The following is a 23944-nucleotide window of genomic DNA, read 5'->3' as shown; positions in this document are numbered from 1 at the left end:
GGAATGTGCTCTGCATAGGTGAATACAGAACCCAGATCTTTAAAGGAGTCTTCCATTAATTATTTTGCAAAGCAATGCAATTCCCCCTTTCCACCTAAAGATCTTGTTGCATGTTTTCTTAGGTGTGCAACATAGACGGACAATAACACATGCAGATATGTCACGTGATCACAAAAAAGCAGGTGACGTAGATTATATATAAAAGTCTGGAATTATTAATCTTATTTCGCTTGCGAATTATAATACAGCTTTACCTGAGACCTTACGACAACATTACTGTGTAGAACAGTCTTACATGTTCAATAGTAATTTGGCCTTAAAAAGGCTCTCTAAATGAAGTAATCTTTAAAAAGCATACTACTCTGATTTCACATGGTGTGGTGTTAATTTGCACTTTGTTGTATTATTATTATTTTTTACTTCCGTCTGTGCAGACTGTTGAGAAGCAGGTTAGTGAACTGCTGCCAAATGAGCTGTGGACATATGCCCAGCGCAAAGTAGGCTGGGGGAGAGTAATCTGGCAATGGGTTTGTAAACTTGGCAAGATGTAGGAGGCCTGTTGCAAAGCAGACCATTAGCTTTCCCCTAGGCATTCTGGGAAATGAGGTGACTCCCTATCCTTGGGTGTCGAGAGTGCCATCAGGATGCAACGTCTGGTTAAAGTACAGAGTCGACCCTGACATGACATGACCTTTGCTGTGCAAAGTGACAGGTGCAGCAAAGGACTGTTGATGATAAATACGATGAATCACCGAAGGAGACCGACGGCCTGGTGGCAATAATAAATGTGGGGATTTCCAAACAGAATCTAAATGGTGTCCAAGATCAAACCAGTAGTGCATTGTACGGTGTCTAAATTTGATCGAAGTGCCTATTTATTATTTATGTATTTATAAATAAATGATACATTTAGAAGTGTTTTTATGTATCATTTGTTGTTTGTGGTCAGTTGAAGCAAAACATTTGCCTGTTTCCTGATATCCCCCCTTCCCTCCACCTAAACTAATGCCAAGGAAAAGTCAGTGACAGTACATCAAAAAAGCTGAGCTCAAGTACGTCTTACTTACATACCTTTCTATCAGCATCCCCAACACACTCACTGGTGACCAGGTTTATACATTTGGAGCTGTGCTTTTGGATACAGGTTTCTATGAGTGTGTTTTCTGTATTTCTATGTCTTAATCATGAGAGACTGCAACTTTTAATTCCCAAATGGAGATTGCTGTTATGTGATTTGGAAGTGGGGAGAAGAAATGAAAAAGAAATGAAAGACATGCCACATTTGTGTGCCAAAATCCAGTTTTCTGTTCAGTCTTACTCATTCCGATACCATCTTTGTACTGTAGGTAATCTTCCATATGAAACAGTATAAGATATTGTTTCTTTCTGATAGTCCCTTGTAACTGGTGCCATGAAAATATTAAAACTTGAAATAAACATTGAAAATGTTTAAACGAAACCTTGTTTTTTGTGTGTGTCTGGTAGAATTCCACTAAACACTGCAATAGATTATATTTTTGGGTGTCTGCATAACTCAATATATTCAGAATAAATCTCTTGGCATTAGGTAACAAATTTCCAGTTATTCAAGATATCATAATCTGCTGACCACATTAACAGTTTGCACTCTCAGCAGTTAATATGAATGCAAAGCATATTCTTCCATCTTCTCATTGACCTTTTCCTAAACTCAAAGTAATTAAAACCTAAAATGTCAAAAAACATTTACACTAACTGAAGGTCCGAGTCATTCATTGAAATACAAACACTGTGTATTATAATTGATTGCAATAATTAAAATCCAAAGCAGCACATACATACTGTTTTATTCCAAGCATGTTTGCGCTTAATTTTTTTGGTCCACTGCTTTTCACAATTCTCTAACCCAGGATAGAAATGTATAACATTATTCTGCCACCAGGTGGACAAGATGTCACACTGCACTGCAACTTAAGTCAACATATTTAAAAATAGCACTCACTAAACAAGCACTTACACAATAAGGCATTAATGACATGATATACAATCTAAATTAAAAAGGTAATGTCTCCTAATAATTCAAGAAATTTTCAATAGTTTATATACAATCGAATAAAACCTAATTATGATACTTTAGTGGTTAATGATGGTTAAGGGCACATGTGAAATTATCCCCCTATTATGATTATGTTTATAATGTGCACCATTAATCAATAATAAACAGATTGTTATCTTTGTAATTTCCATAATATCTTTGATTTAAAATAGAAACATTGCAATTTTTTTTCCTATGAGAACAAGGTCTACAATTCTTATTCTCGCAGATAATAGTATAGCATCATCTGGTGGAGAAACGGTGCCGCACAGAGGAGCTGCAACCCGCAGTCCCTGATGAGGACGCAGCGCATGCTGGGAGCAGCCCCTCAAGCCTTTCAGCTGGACTTTATGAACAGTAGTGGCCATCGGGGACTTTGTAGATAGTTGTATTTTGAGCTACATTATGTATGCTTGCTCTCCCGTTTGCCCAGACCCTCCTGTGTAAACCCTTGCCTGCCCATCACAGATTTGGCAGTAAATGCCTGTCACAGCCTCCTTCCCTCTCCCATCTGCCTGTCTCAGTGCTGAGAGTACAATCCTTAGAGGACAGGTAAGTGCTTACCTTTGAAGAGAAACACTGCCATGCTGTATTAAGAAAAACACTATAGTTAAAAATAATTGTTGGAGGTTTTGGGTTTAAATTAACTCTTGGGATTTTTATCTAGTGTTTTTAATATTATGGCACAGGAGTGTGTCAGGGTAATAAAGCAGAGCAGCAAACATGCACTTACATACAGCAACTGCAATACAAGAGCATTTCAGGTGCTAGGCCTCCAGCCAAGATTCAAACCCATATCATTCTAGTCACAAAGCCAGCACTCTGTAGAAGAGCTAGCACGGACGGCTTGCTTACATAGTTAAGATCTGTCATTTCAACAGACTGTCCCCTCAGGATTTAAAACACATTAACCAATAATCCAGAAATCTAGTAGCTTACTTTTCAGGTGGGATTTGACGCAATGAACTATAACTAAAGTTACTAAACCACGAATCTACAGTGACCTACTGAGAACTCAGCATCACCAGTTCTACTTACTACAAAGACAGAACTTTAAATTCATCTTCTACTTAATTGTAGGACAGAGGGAATGAAACCTTCTTGAACTCAGTCCCAGACCCAAAGGGGAATCCCTGCATGTGTGCAGATCGCACTCCGCTGTAGCCTACACAGCAGTGCCTGGAATAAAATATTGTAAAATAATAGCGACAGTTCTGGCTGGTGACTGTTTAGGACTACAACCGATAGATCTTTCGGAAAAAATAGGGTGATGGGGCAATCAAACATGGATTATTATTATTTATTTTTTTAATGACTTGCATGACTTTTCTGATTTTTTCCCAATGACTTCAAGCAAAGCAGCTCCAGATTTAACACCCCCATGACATGTATGGCATATTTTTTGATCTCTCATTTCTGGTACATAGAATGAGCTGGAATGTTTCCATTTATAGAATAATCTGAGAAAATACAGATTTTCAGTGAAGTTCCCCTTTAAGAGGACTGCAAACCAGGCACACCAAAACCTGAAACTAGCACTCCATGTGGTGAGACAGCAAGAACTCCCAGTATACTCTCTGACAATCTATCTTCATCTCACACTGCCCACTCTTGGCCCCACACAAAGTTCTGGGAATAAACAACTAGTCTAGAACCTACATCCCAGTAGCTATAAAGGAATCACTCTACATAATAAGCCACTGAGGACCATAAAAAGGAATACGCTCTTGTGTATCTGCAGCACTCCTATTGTATACCATGCTCACACTGTCCCTTGCCACAGGACAGAATTGCACACAGTCTCCTAAAAATGCAAAGGAAATATCAGATTAAGACAGACAGGCCCAATAGCCAGAGCTTCCACATCACAAACAAAACATCAGTGTCTGAATCCCAATCAGCTCACAAGACAGCCTTGCTGCCTAGGATTTACTACACTTACAGTATTATTCGTTTTTATATTATTAAATAAAATTATCTACATTTCTTAGACTCCTTAGGACTGAGTATTTCTACTGATGCTATCGACATGAGGAAATCTCCATATCATTAATTACCTTTGAATATATTGTTCTCAACCCATATAAAAAATACATATAATTCACATACAATGCCTATTGGAATACAGTACAGAAGGCAACAAAGATCCTCAATATTTAGTGATTTAACCCATAACCTGCCAATGTACAAAAGTCAATGTAGAAAGTCTCTGCAGTCATGCTAAGCATTTGAGGTCTCTCCCATCTCCCTCAGGTTTAGGGCAGGTGTCGCTAATAGACGGCCCACAGGCTCGCATGTGGCCTGTGACATCCATGCAGCTTCTAGTAGCTGACTTTTCTTTAAAATATTTGGGAATGTTCGGATTCTCTGCATATTGCAAAGTGAAATTACAAAAAATAAAATGCAATACAGAATAAGAACTCATAAAACAGGATAAAAGTTCTATTTTTTCCATTAGCAAACAACTCATCACAACCACATCCACACTCCATCAGGAAAAATAAATAAAAAATTCAAGCTGAGAGAAAAATAAGGATTAAGTTTACACACTTTCAGTCACCTGCAGTCTATCTGAAGAGTTCCAATAACCCAATGAGTACATCTAAACAACGCAAAGTAGACAGCGAAAATAGACCGTTCAATTCAGAGTGAACAGATCATTTTTGCGTTATTGTTCTCGGAAATAATGCAAAACCATTATTGACCACAAAACAATAGCGAACAAAACTTCCCTCCCAAGTTGAAAGCATGCAAAGCATGCAAGTACTTGCGATACATAAAACCACATCCAGGAGAATTCAATGGCAGCATCCCTTCATGTTGCTTGGTGTCTTGCAAAAAGCAAAAAGCCAAAAGCCGTTCACTGAAACTGATCTTTTAAAATATTGTGCCATATAGACTGAAATTGATTCTGTATTTAAAAGCATAATGCTCTACTTATATCTCTCAGTTGAATACATTTAAAAATAATCAAAAAAATCTAAACCAATCACATTTATTTAGCAGCATCTAATGGAAACTTATCAGAGCACTTAGCACACACAACAAAAACAAATAAAATATTTTTCTCATTGTAGATGAAAGACAACATTAATAACAGCAAATAAACAGATCAAATGAAGCAGTGCGATACAGTCAGTGTGGGACAGCTGTGCTGGCTGGGCCACTCTGGCTCTCAGTTCATGAAGACGTGCAGGCGGCCACTAGAGTTGGCCCCCACGAGGATGTTCCTGCTGGGGTGGAAGGCCGCGACCGAGCAAACAGAGCCCAGCCACTGCTCATCCCAGAAGTTGTGCACCATCTGGCCGCTCTCGTGGAACACCACCATCCTCCGTGGCCGCTCCATGCTGCCCACCACAAAGCAGTCCTCCTGCTGGGGATCCCACACGGCACACAGCTTGGTAAGCCAGTGGCCTGTGTTCATGTGTCTGCAGGAAATAAACCAAACCAGAGATGAAGAGATTAATCCCTCTAGGAAGCAGTCTGAGCTCATTTCAGGTTTTACTCGCTGTAACTTATGAAACAGAAAAGTCATTCTAATAATAATTTAAACTCAACATACTGTACTTCTGGACAGTTAGAAAGAAAACGAACACAGTACCAGTACCTAGTGTTGGCCGATACATAGTTTTGGTTAATGTTTATTTTCATCATAACTGAAGAATATGTATAGACTTTGGAAGAGGTCGACCAATATATCGGTTTTGCCTTAAATCCACAACGATAGTTTTTCCCCGTTGTCCCGCTGTGTCCGGTGCTGGAGCAGCTTGGAAGGGCACGCTGTGTTATACAGTATGAGCGCGGCCTCTAGAGGCGAATAACCACCAGCTGAGGCTGAGACTGTAGGGAGCTGAACAATGTAGATTTAAAACACCAACAACTAAAAGCTATGTATAAAGTACACGTTGTCATATTATTATAAAGTAACTTCTTGACTAGATGCTGCATTAATAGAGAACAGCAGTATGTTTACCGACAATCTGACAGGACGCCAACATTAAAGCTATCAAGCGGTTGGAACAATGTGACAAAAAACACGCAAGTCCTACCCAAATGTTTAAATGTCAGGAATGTTACAATTTATTACCATCTATTTGCATTATGCTGGGTCACACTGCACGATTTTAAGCCCGATTTGGCCCTCACGACAGATCGGCACGGATACGTCATTACAAGCAGCCTGGTCGGGCGCGTCCCGCTGCCCATGTTCGTGTAGAGAGAGACGGGCTGCGATGCGATTGTAGGCTCGTCGGAGCCGCTACGATTGTATTAAACATGTTTAATATTTACGACTCGATCAGCACCGATTGTGGAGAGTGACGTGATCAGCAGCCAATGAGAGCCGAGCTGACTGAAGCAGAGAGAAGAAACAGAAGAATAAACATGACAGGAGAATAAGATTTTCATACGTATTTATTAAAATACTTCAACTACCAATGGTTGTTTCGGGGCAGATTATTTAAAAATACTCTAATACAGGGAAAATAATATTTTCAAATACCAATTAGTATCTGTAATTGACCCAGGTCTGCGCTAAATATCGACCCCTATAATGCGATGCTAACACTGTGGGATGGATAGAGCCTGTGTGTCGCTCAGCAGCAGCTCTCACAGTAAAGTTCTCACGGCCATGTCTTCACACTCATCCTCTTTTCGCTCCGCTTTTTGCGTTTGTTCCGACACATGAACACGAACAGCAACAGCAGTTTGTGGTCGTGTTCTTGTTGCGCAGATGTCCGCAGTTTTGCACAGATCTGTAGAAATCCACTGATCCCATTGGAGGAGCAGCACAGATCTGTGCATAACTGTGGACATCTGCGCTACACAGACGTGACCTGTAAATGTCCACGTCCATGTTTGTTGACCTTTTCTCTGCGTGGATCACGCGAGTTTCTGCGGGATGTGGGAGTGTGGAGGCTGTGACCCAGATGCACGACAAGGATGTCAGATCAGTCGTTAGTGTGTGTCCCTGTACTGAAGCACTCGGGTGTGTGCGCTCCTTCATGACGAAAAAGACACATTCGGTGCAAAACAGTCGTTAAGTGTGAGCTGTCCACTGTTCACAAAATCAGGTCGGATTGTAGAAATAGTGTAGTGTGTAGTTTATATCCAGTCATGTTTATGCTTTAGCCAGCTTGTATATTTAAAGGTAGTGAGTGATTTGAGAAAAATATCTTCAAGTCAGTCAAGAGAAACGTATAAACAAATCAGAAACGCATCTGATTTTATTTGTTATTTGGAGTGTTACTCTTTGGTTCAGTTTGGATGTATACATTTTATTTACTTTAATATTTATTAATATAGTTCATATAATTAATATGTTTATTTGATTTTTAAAAGTACAAAACATTTTCATGGTTCAGTCAGTACTGTTTATTTTTGTAATAAAGTTCAGCATTATTTTACTTTTAAGCGTTGTTTTTTCATTCAGTATTAATTTTAAAAACTATCGGCCGATTAATCGGTTATCGGCTTGTCTTCCCAACTTAGTTACCGGTATCAGCAAAATCCTATATTGGTCGACCTCTAGACTTTGGTATTGAATACCTGTCGCATTTTACTGAAAAGTTAATTAAATCGCTTCTCCAAATTCACAAAAGCAATTAAAATAAAGCAAAAGAGAAAAGGTTTGACGAAGATGTTGACTGGATATCAGCAAACAAAAACTGTCTCAAAATGACAAGCACGTTCAGATCACAGTAAAGAAATCTATACTAGTGAAGAAACTCATCTCTCAGACAATGTTGGATAAAACTGAAACTATACATGTTATTTACAAAACTATTTAAAATCCTACCTTGTGTTTTGTCTGTGATTCGTATTGCAATGCTTTTAACATACGCAGTAAATAAGTTACATTTTTGAGGGCATTTTTCAATACATAAAAAAAGGAGCTCCTTTTTGGGAGAAAACACAGCTGTATTGTGCTTCCTGCACTATAACCTACCACTGTTGGATCGGCAGTATTGAGTGAGAGTACAACAATCAATTGGGTGAAAGCAGGGAGGGATTGCAGCCGGCGAAATAGTGGAATAGCAGGTGGGGGGGGCACAGCAAAATACCGCGAGAGCAGGGGTAGGAAGTCCACACTGGAAAAACTTGCAAGAACGGCTCTTCCTGACAGTATACCCGTCAAAATGACTGATCGCTTACATCCGCCATTACATTTTATTTCTCGTGCACCCCTTGTGAACAGCCCGCACAGAAACTCTGTTGTAATGTATAGAACATGCACATTTGGTATATTTTGTTTATTCTCCCTTATTCTAATTTATAAAATGTTAGCAATGTTGGTCGTTATTTATTATAAAAATGTGTTAGTTTATTATTACAATGTGAAAATACTGCCTTCAGTGCATATTTGTCACAATTTCTCTGAGACAAATTTGACGGATTCATGCTGGAAAACGTGTTTTGCATGCTAACAAAAAAAGGCAATATTGGCAGATATAGCTGTAAATCAGGAAATGTTGCTCCCCAAGTATCGGTATCTGACTTGTATCAGTAGGGCTCTACTTACTTTATCGAATTTAGGAGGGGAGCCTCGCCCTTGCATGTAGAAGTATCGAATACTCTGGAAGATGAGAAAAGTGTTACTTTTAATTGAAAAGGAACAATCTGTCAAAAGTAAAAAAAAAAAATTATATCCCTACAAAACATAGTTCACAATTTTAGTTCTAAACTAAAGTTCGCAAAGACGACAGACTCACCGGATCATGTGGTCCGAGCAGGTGGTCACCACTCTGTGTCCGCTGCTGGGGGAGAAATAGGCCGAAGTAACACTTGAGCGGTGACCCGGCAGGGAACACACTGCCTCAGTCCCTTTTGGCTTAAGGCGCCGGACATCGTAAATGTACACATTACTAAAAGAAAAAATAGGGGTGTACAGATTAGTTATGAGCTTTTCCACATCCCAATCTTGTCTACTTGTATTCTATTCAGTGTGCTGTGTAGATGATTTTTCATAGTGATGACGATACCCTTGTAATATTGTGTACATCCGTTGTTTGTTCACGCTCGTTAACTCATACAACTTGCCTTGGATAAATGTGTGTGCTAACCAACATCACAATAATAAGAAGAATTGGCTAGGCAAACCTCAGAAAGTCTAATACACAGATGATAATTTGCACTGCATTTATTTCAACATACCCCTTCCCTGCTGCCACAAAATACTGCCTGTTAACAGGGTGCATGTGGACTGTCCTGACAGTCTTGGAGTGAAGTGTGGACCTGGACTTATGGGATGTCCTGAACAGACCAAGAAAAGAATGAAGTGGTCAGTCAAGACAGAATTATTTGCTTACATATCTAAATCCTTTGATACATTACAGTATCATGCATCTTGTATTTTCTTCTTCTCTGTATTGGATTGTGTATATTGTACACTCACCTAAAGGATTATTAGGAACACCTGTTCAATTTCTCATTAATGCAATTATCTAACCAACCAATCACATGGCAGTTGCTTCAATGCATTTAGGGGTGTGGTCCTGGTCAAGACAATCTCCTGAACTCCAAACTGAATGTCTGAATGGGAAAGAAAGGTGATTTAAGCAATTTTGAGCGTGGCATGGTTGTTGGTGCCAGACGGGCCGGTCTGAGTATTTCACAATCTGCTCAGTTACTGGGATTTTCACGCACAGCCATTTCTAGGGTTTACAAAGAATGGTGTGAAAAGGGAAAAACATCCAGTATGCGGCAGTCCTGTGGGCGAAAATGCCTTGTTGATGCTAGAGGTCAGAGGAGAATGGGCCGACTGATTCAAGCAGATAGAAGAGCAACTTTGACTGAAATAACCACTCGTTACAACCGAGGTATGCAGCAAAGCATTTGTGAAGCCACAACACGTACAACCTTGAGGCGGATGGGCTACAACAGCAGAAGACCCCACCGGGTACCACTCATCTCCACTACAAATAGGAAAAAGAGGCTACAATTTGCACAAGCTCACCAAAATTGGACAGTTGAAGACTGGAAAAATGTTGCCTGGTCTGATGAGTCTCGATTTCGGTTGAGACATTCAGATGGTAGAGTCAGAATTTGGCGTAAACAGAATGAGAACATGGATCCGTCATGCCTTGTTACCACTGTGCAGGCTGGTGGTGGTGGTGTAATGATGTGGGGGATGTTTTCTTGGCACACTTTAGGCCCCTTAGTACCAATTGGGCATTGTTTAAATGCCACGGCCTACCTGAGCATTGTTTCTGACCATGTCCATCCCTTTATGACCACCATGTACCCATCCTCTGATGGCTACTTCCAGCAGGATAATGCACCATGTCACAAAGGTCGAATCATTTCAAATTGGTTTCTTGAACATGACAATGAGTTCACTGTACTAAACTGGCCCCCACAGTCACAAGATCTCAACCCAATAGAGCATCTTTGGGATGTGGTGGAACGGGAGCTTCGTGCCCTGGATGTGCATCCCACAAATCTCCATCAACTGCAAGATGCTATCCTATCAATATGGGCCAACATTTCTAAAGAATGCTTTCAGCACCTTGTTGAATCAATGCCACGTAGAATTAAGGCAGTTCTGAAGGCGAAAGGGGGTCAAACACAGTATTAGTATGGTGTTCCTAATAATCCTTTAGGTGAGTGTATATCACAATATGTAACCATTCACAAATGCATCAATAATAATAATTATATTTTTGATAAATCACATTGGGCAGAATGTGGAAATCAAGTCAACAAAGTTGTTTAAATAATGAAATGACAGCTTCAGTAAGTAATCTCAGGATGGACAGATGCAGGTGTAGCTCACCCTGGCGTTCTTCTGTCCACTAGAACAACATCTCCTTCCCAATAACCAACAACCAGTGTGGCACAGTTTTCAGAAAGAAAGTCAAAGCTAGACAGGCTTTTTTCAGTGCGATACACCTAGAAATAAATATACAATCAGAAAGGTTCATCAAAACACTCAGAAATGTCTGTTTTAAAAACTACCATTAACTCTGTGACTGTACATGACATGGTCCTACCCTGTTTAGGGATTGAAAATTGATTGGTTTCTACCAAGCTGGAAAGTTGCATCCAGGTAGCTCAGTGAAATAAGCAGACACCTGATGATACAGTAACAACATGACTTTGCCATTTTACATAGTGAAGGCAAAAAAATCACACAGGGCAAACTAGTGAGAGGAGAGCCGGCCGTAACAGCCAGTGTCCTGGAGAGAGCCACTGTCATACAACTCACCTCATCAAAGACTGCTTTATTGATGTCAGCAGCACGCATGGTGCCATCGTAACTGACAGAGAGCAGGTGAGCCGGGTTAGAGGTGGAGAAGTCCAGGCAGCAGGCAGCGCGAGAGTGGGGCAGGAACTGGAGCACCCCCTCATCAGGGTCCCTGTGCTGGGAAACATGAGAGACAACACTCAGACACACAGGGCCTCCACACCACCTGCCCAGCACATGCAAGGGGCAACTGTACACAAAGCAGGGCATTGCATTGTCTGAAGACACACAGCAGTCTCCAGACAACATGGCGATAGTACAGGAATGGATTGAGGGCGTGATTTTTTTTGGGTCATGCCAAATTCCAGATCTGCTAAAAAGTAATCTAGAAATACCGCAATACGACAAACAGGCAGACTCGCTTATGGTGACTGTAGATCATTTAATGCTCTCACTCCAGGTCTGGACATCAGAATTATTTACATGAGATTAATAAAGAAACCAATACAGGTTCACAATCCCTTATCCGAAACCATCGTGGGCAGATGTTTTGGGATTCAGAATTCTGATTTCAGAAAGGCAGCTCAGTGTATGTACTGTATATTAAGGTAACACCACAGCTCGGTCTGTGGCAGGACCCCGTAGGCAAACATTAGGGGTGTACAGTTTTATCGAAATCAAAGAGTCAAAACCGAACACTTGTTTCGATAGATATCGAATTTAAAGATTGGATTGCGATTTATGTGTATTTACTTACTTACAAACCAAAAGTAATTCAAATATCAGCATAAAGAAAACGACATCAAACTCCTTAAACACTAGAACTCAAAAGTAAATATGCAGGAGAAATTCACATATATGCAGATATATCCGTTCTTATATGTTACTACATATTTTAATTAAATTAATTAAACTCCTCAAAAAGAATACATTATAAACACTTTCTTCTCCAGCCGCCAGACCCACAGTTTATGTGGTAGGCTACTGAATATAATATAGCCGGCAATCTGGGCTTTGTATTAAAATTAGTAATTGTGAAAGATTCATAATCATGTTGATTACTAAAACATCTGATTTTCTACACATCATATATTCATATATTATTACTTATTTTATTAGCAGATTTGCACCTGATATACAGAGGCTCACAAAAGTAATCACCTCCCTTGGACTTTTTCACATGAACTCAAGATGGATTTAAAATCAGGAGTTGTTGCCACTGATCAACACACAAAATATCCATAATGTCAAAGTGAAAAATATAATCTGCAAATTGTATTAATTACAAATACAAAACAGAAAATAATGGAATGCATGCAAGCAAACCATATTGGAGAGCACCCGACGTGTAAATGCTAGGAGTGCCGAGACAACTGACGACACGCACCTTCAGTTTTCAGAGCTTTTTGAATTGTGGAATTGCGGATAAGGGATTGTGGACCTGTATTACAATTAAGCCTCTGGGCAGTATGTAGAGTGTACTGACCTGGGCCCAGAGTCCCACTTGTCCCCACTTGTCCCCCACAGCGGTCAGCAGCCTGCTGGTACAGGGGTGGATGGCCATGGATACCACACGCTCCTTCACAACCTTGACCACACGGGTTTCAGTCAGACTCATGCTGCTGAGGACTGACTTGTACCTAAAACCAAAAACAATGAACAGGGAAAATAAACAAGTATACATACACTCCCCCACCAGGATTATGTTACAGTGACCTCTGCATAAGCAGCATCACACTCATATCCCTATTCCACCGTCCACCCCCCCACCATTAAGTACACAGAAAATTAAGACTTTCACACACTATCAACCTATTTTAAACAAGATTGTTCTGAAATACTCATTACTGTCAATTATGAAGTATTTAAAAATATCTTCAGAAAATCATTCAATTGCCCAGAGTAATTGAATATGCTGGATTGTAAACCAGAAGGCACTCTGTATAGGTCCTGCAGGACTACGGCTGAAAAATTTGGCATAAGGGTTTATGGAGTTATAAATTAAACTTACTGTTTTAAATCTAATTTCTGTTTTCGATCCCTGGCAATGCGCTGTTTGGGGAAAGAAGGAAAAAATGTGTGCGTGTATATATATATATATACATACATACACACACACACACACACACACACACATATATATATATCAGATTTGGAAGCTATAACCTACAGTCAATAAACCAAGCAAGGATAAGTAAATGCATAACCTATAAAAATTAAATGTTACAATCATAAAGATGAAATGGAAGGTCAGTAAAACAAACCTGGACTTCAATACCCAACTGTTTCACTGGACATGACCAATTGAATTATACACACAGCTAGAGACTTCCATACAATTCCACAAACCATAGTCAGCTGAGTCACAAGTCACAGTCACAAGGTGCATCTTGTCAACACTGTTAGACCACAACACAATTTTATTTCCCACAAAAAGCCAATTGCATGGTGAAAATGGGGCAGTGACATGGTTTAAAATAAAGTTCCTGGTATTTTCAGCACTCCCACCTCATTCCAGAGCTCCACCAGCTCAGCTGGCAGACTACTGCCTTCCTCCAGGTTCACTGGCTGCATTGGTATAGGTCCTGGAGGAGGTGTGGGCGACATCTATTCAATGAAAAAAATGACACGTTTGTAATAGAAAACATGTTTCTTATAGTCAGGGAAAACTGAACAAACAGCAACAAGGGTAAAATATCCAACACCTGGCTTTGGGTTATACACAAAAGGCTGCATCTCATAGCTACTGAAACTGCTGGACAATGGGGGGATAGGTCTGATTCCTTCATTGCTCCCACTGTAAACATGAAGCACTTACAGGTATCTTCACTGGCATCTCTGGGAGGGAGTTTCCCACTGTGTCAAGCCCCCTTGCGCTGTGGAGAATTTGGTATGACCCTGTATGGACAGAAAAGAGAAGAAACTGGTGACCAAACCCCACAAGAGAGCACGGCCCACTTTTGTTCAAAGTGAAAGCATAGGCTGATCAATACTGAAGATCTGAGAATAAATACGGCAAAGGATGCATGTTCTTTAGCACTTGTCAACAAAAATGGAAATGCTTGATTCTTTTCTCCACCATAAGAAAAAGAGCATTTTAACATGCATTAGAAGAATATATTTAAATTATTCCTTACTTCTTCACAGGTGGCCGGGCAGGTTTATTTTTCAAAGTGGCAGTAGTCTGAGAGGAAAAAAAAAAAAAAAAGTGAGAGTTTATATATTCCATTTCAATGGATCCAGGATAATTTATTCACATTTAAAGTTAAAATATATATATATTTGAGAACTGGAAAAATAGGTATGTTCAAGCTGTGTGGAACTAAACAGTAAAACTGATGTTATTTGGGCTGGTGATCCTTTAAGTTAAGAAGGAAATTTCACTTCCAGGCTGTTAAGTTGATCAGTCTTCAACACAAAACTGCACAATGGGGTTTCAACTTCTTGTAAAACTATTTTTTTAAGTCATAGTCAATTTACACAAATTTGAATTACTACCAGTAGTCTGGATTAACTGTTTTTTGAATCACCCGAACCAACATAGTAGTGACTATATGGCTAGTATATTGTGTTTAACAAACCACAAAGCAAATGTACCTCTTTAATGTTCATTGATGAGAGAAATTCTTGGTTTTGTCTGATGTTCTTCAAGCGCTTAAATTCATACAAGGACAAAGTACCAGGAGGAGCCTGCAAAACAATAATACAAAAAAAAAAAAAAAGGTTTCATTGATTAAAATATATTCCCCTTGGAGTCAATCCTCCCGTACTTAATGATAGAACAAATGCAAACTTTGACTGAAACACAAACCACAACATACAAGGATATACTCCAACACAGGTGAGAAGCCACCTTCAATTACTAATATCAAACCACAATAGGGTACAAGTTTGTAATTCTCAAGTCTGTAGTGGAGTCACTGCACAGAGGAAAATCACAGAAAAATAAGATTCTTTCAGCTTCTTTCCACTGTTGAAGCTTCCTAGCAATTTCCCCACATCCAGAATTATAAAACCAAGTTTAAAAAGAATAGGACAAAAAACGGTCAGGACATTTCATACACATACCACTGCAGATCCACACTCGCTGCTGCTGTCCGAGTCACTAGCACTGTCTGAGAGGGCTGTGTTTTGTGGCGCACAGAGTTCATCCACTGAAGGCATTACATGCTATAGAAACATCAACACAATGTCATGCATGTGGAAGAAAAACGAACTGCACACTTCTGCAATACAAATCTTAAAAAAAATAAAAAAATAAAATGAAATCCCACCATTATAATTAAAACTGAATTTGTGAATTGACTTGTCCATCATCATATTTGGCGATGTAGAATGTATAGAATTGTGTGTTTTTTGTAGATGCTGCATTATAAACATAGAAGGGGCTTATTAACAAACAAGACAACTGTGTGCTGAACCTCTAATATGGCATAAAAAACATTTTTGGAGCTCTGCCAGGTATTAACCTATTAACTAAAACTGAAGGGTGCTGCTTTACATTGTGGCAGACCCATCAATGATAACGGCACTGGGTGACCTGGTCTTAATACCTTTCTTTTGATGCCTCGTCTGGGCACAGCAGCCTCCATGTTTGGAGACCTGTATACCAGCTGTTTGGGGTGCAGACCCTCGGGCAGAGACACCGCCCTCTCTTTTTCAGAAGCTTCTGTATCATCAGCAGACCTGCTTAGCATCTCTGCTACAGACTGGTCTGGTGTGGGGGTCAACTCCTGTAATAATTCACAAACCTGCTGTTATTTCAGTTTAGTTTAAGAAGGGGTTTGAGTCACTGTAGCTATAAAAGGGCAACAAGAGTATCAAACATAATTCAAGAAATTAAAAATAATTGCATACTTGTAATGGTGGAAAGAGCTTCAAAGAGCACAGAGTACAGAGCAGGGAAGAAAAGAGATGGATATAACAAGCTGCAAGAGTGAACAGTATTTTGTTTATAGTTTATTTTGAGGACAGAGCACCTGGAGTCAAAAAACTGGAAAATTATATTAAGTCCTTTCATTTGTAAAGAATGTGAAAGTCTATTGTTACACAGTCAAATTTGAAATGGTAGTTGTAATCCCATCCTTTAAGACTCCTTCACATTAGTCTTGCCAAAATACAATTTTCTGTGATCGAAATCAATCCATCAGTCCATAGCTGTGTTCACTTGCATATTGGTAGCTACTGTTCATGGCAAATACAGACAGAAGGCAAGACCAAGTATTTTCCTTTTCTTGATAGTGAACCTTCTTTAAGCTACTGCTACTGTATTGTTAATTTGAGACGACTTAATTGGATCCAGATATAACAATCACATCTGTTATTAGCTTCCACAGCTATGAAATTGTAATTTACTTTTGGTTTGGGCTTGCTTTTACTTTGGTTTGGTTAGTTTTTAACAGAATCATCATAGCAATCTCTTCAAACGATTTAAGTTTACCTGTATGCGCTTCAATTTAACAAAAGGAAGACGAATATTAATCAGACTGAGGTATCCATCTGTATCCTCGCCGCTGGTTGGCATTGTGAGATACCGCTCTTTGCAATCTGCTTCCACTGAGCACACAGGCGACTGCTCCGGCCTGCCCTACAGCAACGTGTGCAGACCACGCAAGCCCCGCTTCCCGAGCTGTTTTGTAACTCTTCCGTAATTTAGGACTCTTGGTCGCTGATTGGTCAACCTTTGACGTCACTTAGTTGACAATTGGTTCAGATCTGCGCTGCTCCACCAATGGGATCAGCGACATTCTGCAGATCTGCGCACATCTGCGCTACAAGATCGCGACCTTGGTGCCTTGAATAATGCGGAGAACACAACTGTGGGAGTTGAAGTCACTGAATCGTTAAATACTCTGATTCATATGCCTCCCTACAATAGCCTAACGCTTTAAAATGTGTTAACTTAATGCACCACAAATTAACAATGTTCGTTTAATTGAACTTATTAATCAGATAATACCTTTCAAAAACTTACAGCAGACGAGGATCGGGATTTATATGATTTCCACTGTGACAACAGGTGAGCAGCAGCAGCCCAGTCTGAGAGCTGCTCCTCAGTTCACTTGAGCCCTTACGAGTGATTGCATGACCCAGTTATTGGCTCAACTGACCTGCAGGGCCGCGGCTGGATCAATTCATTTAAATAAGCACTAACGCCGACAGCTCGCTGGTCGGGGCGCTGAACGGCACATTGGACGCAAGTATTCAAAAAGCTTTCATTTCAAAACAAAAGCGAGTGAGACGTCAGCCTTGTGGCCCATGAACCGTATGAGGCGATAGATTAATTTTGCTTTATAAAACAACCAATTTCTTAAAAGATTGGGTTTATATATCAATCAACGTAGGCCTATAGATTTTACTTTCAAAACTTGTAGAGTACATCGATTTTATTACGTTTTTTTTTAATAATATAAAAATGCAGGCTCGTACGGCACATAACTGTGTCTTACGAGTATCGTGGGTAGATGTATCATTTTTGTATTATTATTTTAAACGAAAATGACAAAAAGCCTGTATAACTCGCCAATATACTGGGTTTCATTTGAGATTAGCGGATGGGTCGAACTTTTGATTTCAGTCCAGGACAACATAATAATGACAATCAACATGCACTCTTGACAAAGCATTGCTGTGAATTATAATGTATTTACCTGCTCTTTTCTTATCCTCACACTACTGAAGTGACAGTCATCCACCCGCCAACAATTACCCAGTCCTACTCTCGCGATAACTGCACCTGTAAACAGGCGGGCAGCTCCAGCCGCAGACACGCCCCCTTTATTCATTTTGTCGAAATATATGTTGTTGCCGTTTTCCAATACTTTCCAACGGTATTTAAAAGTTTTGCCTATTTTCCATGACTTTTCCTGGCCTGTAAATGTAATTAAAATGTTCCGTTTTCCAAGATGCACGGGACTCTGCCCAGTCCAGTTCCTCCTTGCCTCATCATTTTATTCGTTTTTGATAATTAAGCAGGTATTTTGAGTAAATCCTGTAATTTACAGATATTTTGCGATGGTACTCCAAATATTATTATTCATAAATAATACTTCTTTTAATCAATAAGTAACCTGTGTTCCCCAGTATTTTAATTTATTTAAAAACCCAAATTAGCAATATTGTAGGTAGAGTAGTAGACTAATGCAAATAAAGGTCCATGAAACCAGGCATTAGACTAGTGATTCCCAAACTGGTCCTGGTGACTCTCCTTTCTTTCTGGTTTTCTTGCAGCTGAGGTCTTAATTACTTAGTTGAAACCTTAATTGACCTAACAATGCTAAATAAGGCTAAATTATTTAATAAAGATCATGGTTGGAACAAAAACAGCAGGGCAGGGGGTCTCCAGGACCGGATAGAGAACCACTGCATTAGAGTGACCTATAAAACTAATGGCGGCTCTCCAACATCAGACTTAGTGAACACTGCTCTAAGCCTTCCAAAAAATCATCCAAACTCACCCAAGCAACACTGACACTCTATAGCCCACCAATTAGACTTAATTAACATTTAAAATGTGGGTCGTTGGACCTTTGATTTAGTGATGGACCATCACATTGGTGTTTTCCATTACTAAAACCATGATTAGCACTCCACTGAAGGGCATAATTGATTAATCTGCCTGCATGCTAAATAAAATTTAAAAAAATCTACCCATGCATTTTCTCTTGTATGTGTCTGGATTATTTGCTATACCTACAGAGATTTCAATTTCAAAACATTAAGCTATGAGACAGACATTAAAGGCTTCTGGACGTTACCCAGTTACCTGGTTACAAGCCAGTGTCTATGCACAGGCACACATGCTGTATGCTCCTATAGCCAGCAGGGGTCAGTCTTCATTGACATATGATAGTAAAACATTGAAGTATAGGTTTTATAAAATAGATTTTTATTATATACATTTACAATAAGTAAAAACTGTGACAGAGTATCACCAACTGGCAACTCAACTTTGTGCTTTGTCTAAATCTTCAGGAATGGCAAGACGATAAAAAGAAAAACATAACATTGTACAGTAGTACAAAAATTTGAAAAGTAGGATCGACAGACATTGTTGGGCATACGAGAACCATTCATCTATATGCATTTCAATCCCCAGCAAGGGAAGCACATTGAACAGAGTAAACTCACAAAGGTAACACAACAAAGATGAAACAACAGAACACTCTAAAGCAGATTCCTGTCACTGACATGTTCACGTAATGGCTTTTTGTTGACTAAACCGTTCATACTTTACTTGAACAGAAAGCTCTGGATATTCCTGATATTTCCTAAAAAACACTTTAGAAGTTAAAACTGGATTTTCTACAGAAGTATGCATCCCAGAATAAACAGTAAAGGACATGTACACCACTTGCTTTTCAAAACATGCTGTGACAGTATTATCCAGAGGTAGTGAGTTGTCTAGTGGTTTGCCCCGTATTTACCCTTTTCATTGGTTTCTCAATAGAGTCGATCCTCTCCATCCCCCCTCCCAAAGAAAAACAGGAGTTTTGAAAATCACGTAAAAATGGTTGTATTCCACCTATGCATGTGAAAAGTGTGGCTTGAGAAAGGGGCGCTGGTTGGTTCGTGGCAATGGTGGTGCCATGAAGCCTGGTCTCTTGCCAGCTGGTGCCACCATGGCTGGTTTAGAATTCCCGGCTGCATTCCGATTCCTGGCCCTGGAGCCTCCTTTAGAGGACGTCCAGGAATTGCCATTGCCGTAGCTACAAGAACGAGAGCAAAATAAAAGTAATCGCTTAACTGGAACCAACTCCAGGAGTATTACAACAAATACTTGTGGTCAATATAAAGATTGCCAGGGTATGCCTTTTCTCTTGCTTTTCGGACATGGCCTTTGGAGAATTTTACTGAAGTAAAAGTGCCAAGGACTGTGTATATTCATATTCAACTTAAATGTAGAAGTATGAAAAGGAAGACCCAGGCAGCAAGCAGAGCTTTTTTTTCCTTTTTTTGTGAATAATGAATTTATATAAAATATGTAAAAACTAAGGTTGGAATACAGGGCATATAATTAAAAATACAGTACATACGTATATATAAATACAGACAGACACACACCTAGACAAAAGTAAACAACTATAACGTTATTATCACAATAAATATATATTGAATTTATGCACACATGCATTCCTGCGTATGATGAAACACTGCTAAAGGACAGGATTTCCAGGCACAGCATAAGAATTCATTAATCTCATGCTTGGAGAAATTAACTCACTTACCTTTTGGTAGCAGACTGCTTGTTACTGTAGCCTCCTATTCTTGTCTTTGACTTTTTGTAAGCAGAGGCTCTCTTTCGCTTTCCTCCCCTCCCATTTGGCGGAGTGCTCTTACCCGGCAACTGCCATTCAGAATATTTCTGCAGAAGCTCAATCAGTTCTGCACCGTACTTTTCCAGCTTGTCCTCTGTCACTCCATTGATTTGAACTAGAACCTCAGGGTCAGCTGATAATGTCTCTGTAAGAAAGAAAATATTTTATCTTTTTACAAAGATAATCATAATTACGAGTTAATGCAAAGGGGGAAACAATGTATTCCCTGGCTTTTTAAATATATTTTTGACTGCATCGAAAAGGTTGTGTTTCATGACTAATAATCTTTAGACCAAATTGTCTAAACTGCACAATTCACTGCAGTTTACCTGCAATTTTCTTCAGAGTGGCAGTGGAAAAGATGTTATAATAGTGTATGCCAAAGATCTTTCCCAGCTTCTTGCAAAGATCATTAAGTTCCTGAAGGCATTTGTGGACCATCTCTTCCCTCTTTGACACATTCTTGGTCACTGCTGCCTTATGCCTCTTGATGCTGGAGGCACTTTCTGTCTCGTAGAACTCTACCTGTGAAGAAAAACACAGAGATGCAAGGTTTGATAAAACATGTTCTTAATCCAGTGACAGCAATTAACTGAAACTACTGTGGATTTTCACTGCCCTGGTGGACTTCAGACAGCACGATTCATGCCAGGAATATAACCACACCTCCAGCTATCCTCTGATGTTTCTGCTCATCAAGCATCACAACAAATGTTATTAAGAACAAACCATAGACCTGGAATACTGATATCAGTGTAACTTGATATAGTATTGTACCCTGTGGAGGTGGACCAAGATAATGATCATAGACTGCCGTAGGCATGAGTTCACTTTAAGAATCATCTTGTTAAAACAGTTTGTGATTATATTTTTTAAACAAGGGTTTTGAAAGTGAATTCAAATAATTGACTGGATTTTTTTTTTGTTTCGCCTTGATCATATAGGAGTAGGAGGAATGTCTTGCATAATTCAGCCCTTTTCTTACCTGCATGAAGCCGCTGAGAACAGATGCAGCTTTTGGTCCTGCAGAAATGTATGTCACAGCTTGGGCATATTCGACAAGAGGCCAGAGTCCAGATCATTAATATAGATTAGAAAGAGCACAGGCCCAATTTCTGATCTCTATAGAACTCCACTAACAACCTCACTCCAGTTAGAAGCAACTCCTCTTATCGACACTCTCTGTATGTAATATGTTTTATGCCTTGAACTGCACTGTATCATAACATAATGTACAGGTTTTCCTTAAAGATATTTTCCAGCACCAGCTTTCTATGGAGTCTGTCGGCATTGTGCCTAGAAAAGGCGGCTCCTTTACCGAACATACCTGTCTGTAACTGAGCATCTTTTAACGCCTACAAATGTATAAAGAAACACTGAACATAAGAAAGTTTACAAACGAGAGGAGGCCATTCGACCCATCGTGCTCGTTTGGTGTCCATTAATATCTAAGTTATCCAAGGATCCTATCCAGACTATTTTTAAATGTTCCCAAATGTTCAGCTTCTACCACATCGCTGGGGAGTTTGTTCCAGATTGTGACGACTCTCTGTGTAAAGAAGTGTCTCCTGTTTTCTGTCTTGAATGCCTTGAAGCCCAATTTCCATTTGTGTCCTGGGTGCGTGTGTCCCTGCTGATCTGGAAAAGCTCCTCTGGTTTGATGTGGTCGATGCCTTTCATGATTTTGAAGACCTGAATCAAGTCCCCATGTAGTCTCCTCTGTTCCAGGGTGAAAAGGTTCAGTTCCTCAGTCTCTCAGTAGGACATTCCCTTCAGACCTGGAATAAGTCTGGTTGCTCTCCTCTGAACTGCCTCTAGAGCAGCGATATCTTTCTTGAAGTGTGGAGCCCAGAACTGCACACAGTATCCAGATGAGCTCTAACTAGTGCATTGTACAGTCTGAACATTACTGCCCTTGTTTTAAATTCTACACTTTTGACAATATACCCTAACACTCTGTTTGCCTTTTTTATTGCTTCCCAACACTGTTTGGATGGAGAAAGTGAGGAGTCCACATAGACTCCTAGTTCTATTCCTCCAATAGTGTAATTATAGTGGACATTTTTGTTACCTGCATGTATTACCTTGCACTTGTCTACACTGAATTTCATCTGCCAGGTGTCGGCCCACAACTGAATATTATCCAAGTCCCTCTGAATAACCTGTGCTGCCGAGATTGTATCTGCTGAGCCACCTATTTTAGTATCATCTGCAAATTTTACAAGTTTGCAAGCTATCCCAGAGACCAGATCATTAATACAGATTAGAAAAAGCAAAGGCCCTAGTACTGATCCCTGTGGAACTCCACTAAAAACTTCACTCCAGTTAGAAGCAACTCCTCTAATTGACACCCTCTGTTCATCAACCAGTTCATAATCCATCTACTTACTTTACCCTGAATGCCTACAGCTTCCAATTTGAGGATCAGTCTTTGGTGTGGAACCTTATCAAAAGCTTTTTGAAAATCAAAGTATATCATATCATATCATTTGCTTTCTACAGCTGCAGTTGCATGTTCAAAAAATTCTAGTAAATTAGTAAGACATGATCTGCCTCGTCTAAACCCATGTTGACTATCTCCAAGAATATGGTTTCATTAAGATGCTCCTCTATTTTCTGTCTAATAATTTTTAGACGCAGGTGAGACTGATTGGTCTGTAATTTCCTGGCTCAGTTTTGTCCCCTTTCTTGTGGATTGGTATGATATTTGCTGTCTTCCAGTCAGTTGTTCTAAGTGTCATTTGGAATATTTGAGTTAGCGGCCTAAAATTAATTTCCCTCACTTCTTTAAGTACTGTACTGTATCAACACCATATTCACAATATGTGTCTATATCTGTAACTATTTATCGTTATAGTATTAAGCATATCCTGACAGGGATATTGTAACGCATCTTGTTCTGACTCTGACAGGGATATATGTTTGTGTTTCTGTAATCTGTTTATTTGGTCCAACTCTGAAAAAAAATGCATTCTCTTTAATGTAATTGATCCTCGTATCATTAAGCTATTTGTGGACACCAATGAGCAAACAATGGGTCCAGTGGCCTCTCGTTTGTAAACTGTCTTATTTTTCTAATTTTAACTTTACTCTGACTTATATGTCACATGGGTTTTTAAAATTAATTTTACATTCAGTATTAAAGCAGTAATATTCGATGTAGTTTAATGAAGGGTAATACATACAATACAATAATGTTGGTGTGTATAATCATGCTAGTGATTTTAACATGATTACAAATGTAATAATCCTCGTCTACCCGCTAGCAGTCTAATGATGTAGCAGAGTCCACCAAAAACATTTAAAACAGAAGGTGATTCAGCAGCCAATAGCAGGGCGGCAATGAGAGCCAATCGTAAAGGGTTTATG

The 23944-nt window shown here is 39.5% G+C and overlaps 2 protein-coding genes across 2 annotated transcripts; both read right to left on the bottom strand.

Annotated features, from left to right (window-relative positions):
* Positions 1 to 5055: 5055 nt before the first annotated feature.
* wdr76 (WD repeat domain 76) lies at positions 5056 to 18232 on the bottom strand. Its single transcript, XM_066701815.1, is given in 16 exon segments — positions 5056 to 5502; positions 8595 to 8648; positions 8785 to 8937; positions 9227 to 9325; positions 10848 to 10963; positions 11280 to 11435; positions 12745 to 12898; positions 13270 to 13310; positions 13767 to 13865; positions 14077 to 14127; positions 14129 to 14156; positions 14396 to 14442; positions 14856 to 14948; positions 15327 to 15428; positions 15812 to 15991; positions 17909 to 18232. Coding segments are annotated over 16 exon segments (1761 nt in total). The 5' UTR covers positions 18044 to 18232; the 3' UTR covers positions 5056 to 5249.
* Positions 18233 to 19782: 1550 nt separating this feature from the next.
* Positions 19783 to 21577, bottom strand: LOC136748800 (recQ-like DNA helicase BLM). The gene is made up of 4 exons (XM_066702847.1): positions 21561 to 21577; positions 20905 to 21100; positions 20486 to 20720; positions 19783 to 19966 (listed from the first exon to the last, which is right to left on the bottom strand). The coding sequence occupies exons 1-4, from the start codon at positions 21564 to 21566 to the stop codon at positions 19783 to 19785; spliced, it is 621 nt and encodes a 206-aa protein (XP_066558944.1). The 5' UTR covers positions 21567 to 21577.
* Between the last annotated feature and the right edge of the window lie 2367 nt (positions 21578 to 23944).

Source organism: Amia ocellicauda, chromosome 4 (genome assembly GCF_036373705.1).
Source record: "Amia ocellicauda isolate fAmiCal2 chromosome 4, fAmiCal2.hap1, whole genome shotgun sequence".
NCBI lineage: Eukaryota > Metazoa > Chordata > Actinopteri > Amiiformes > Amiidae > Amia > Amia ocellicauda.
The sequence above is the reverse complement of the archived record's forward strand: the minus strand, read 5'-3'. Positions and strand labels throughout refer to the sequence as shown.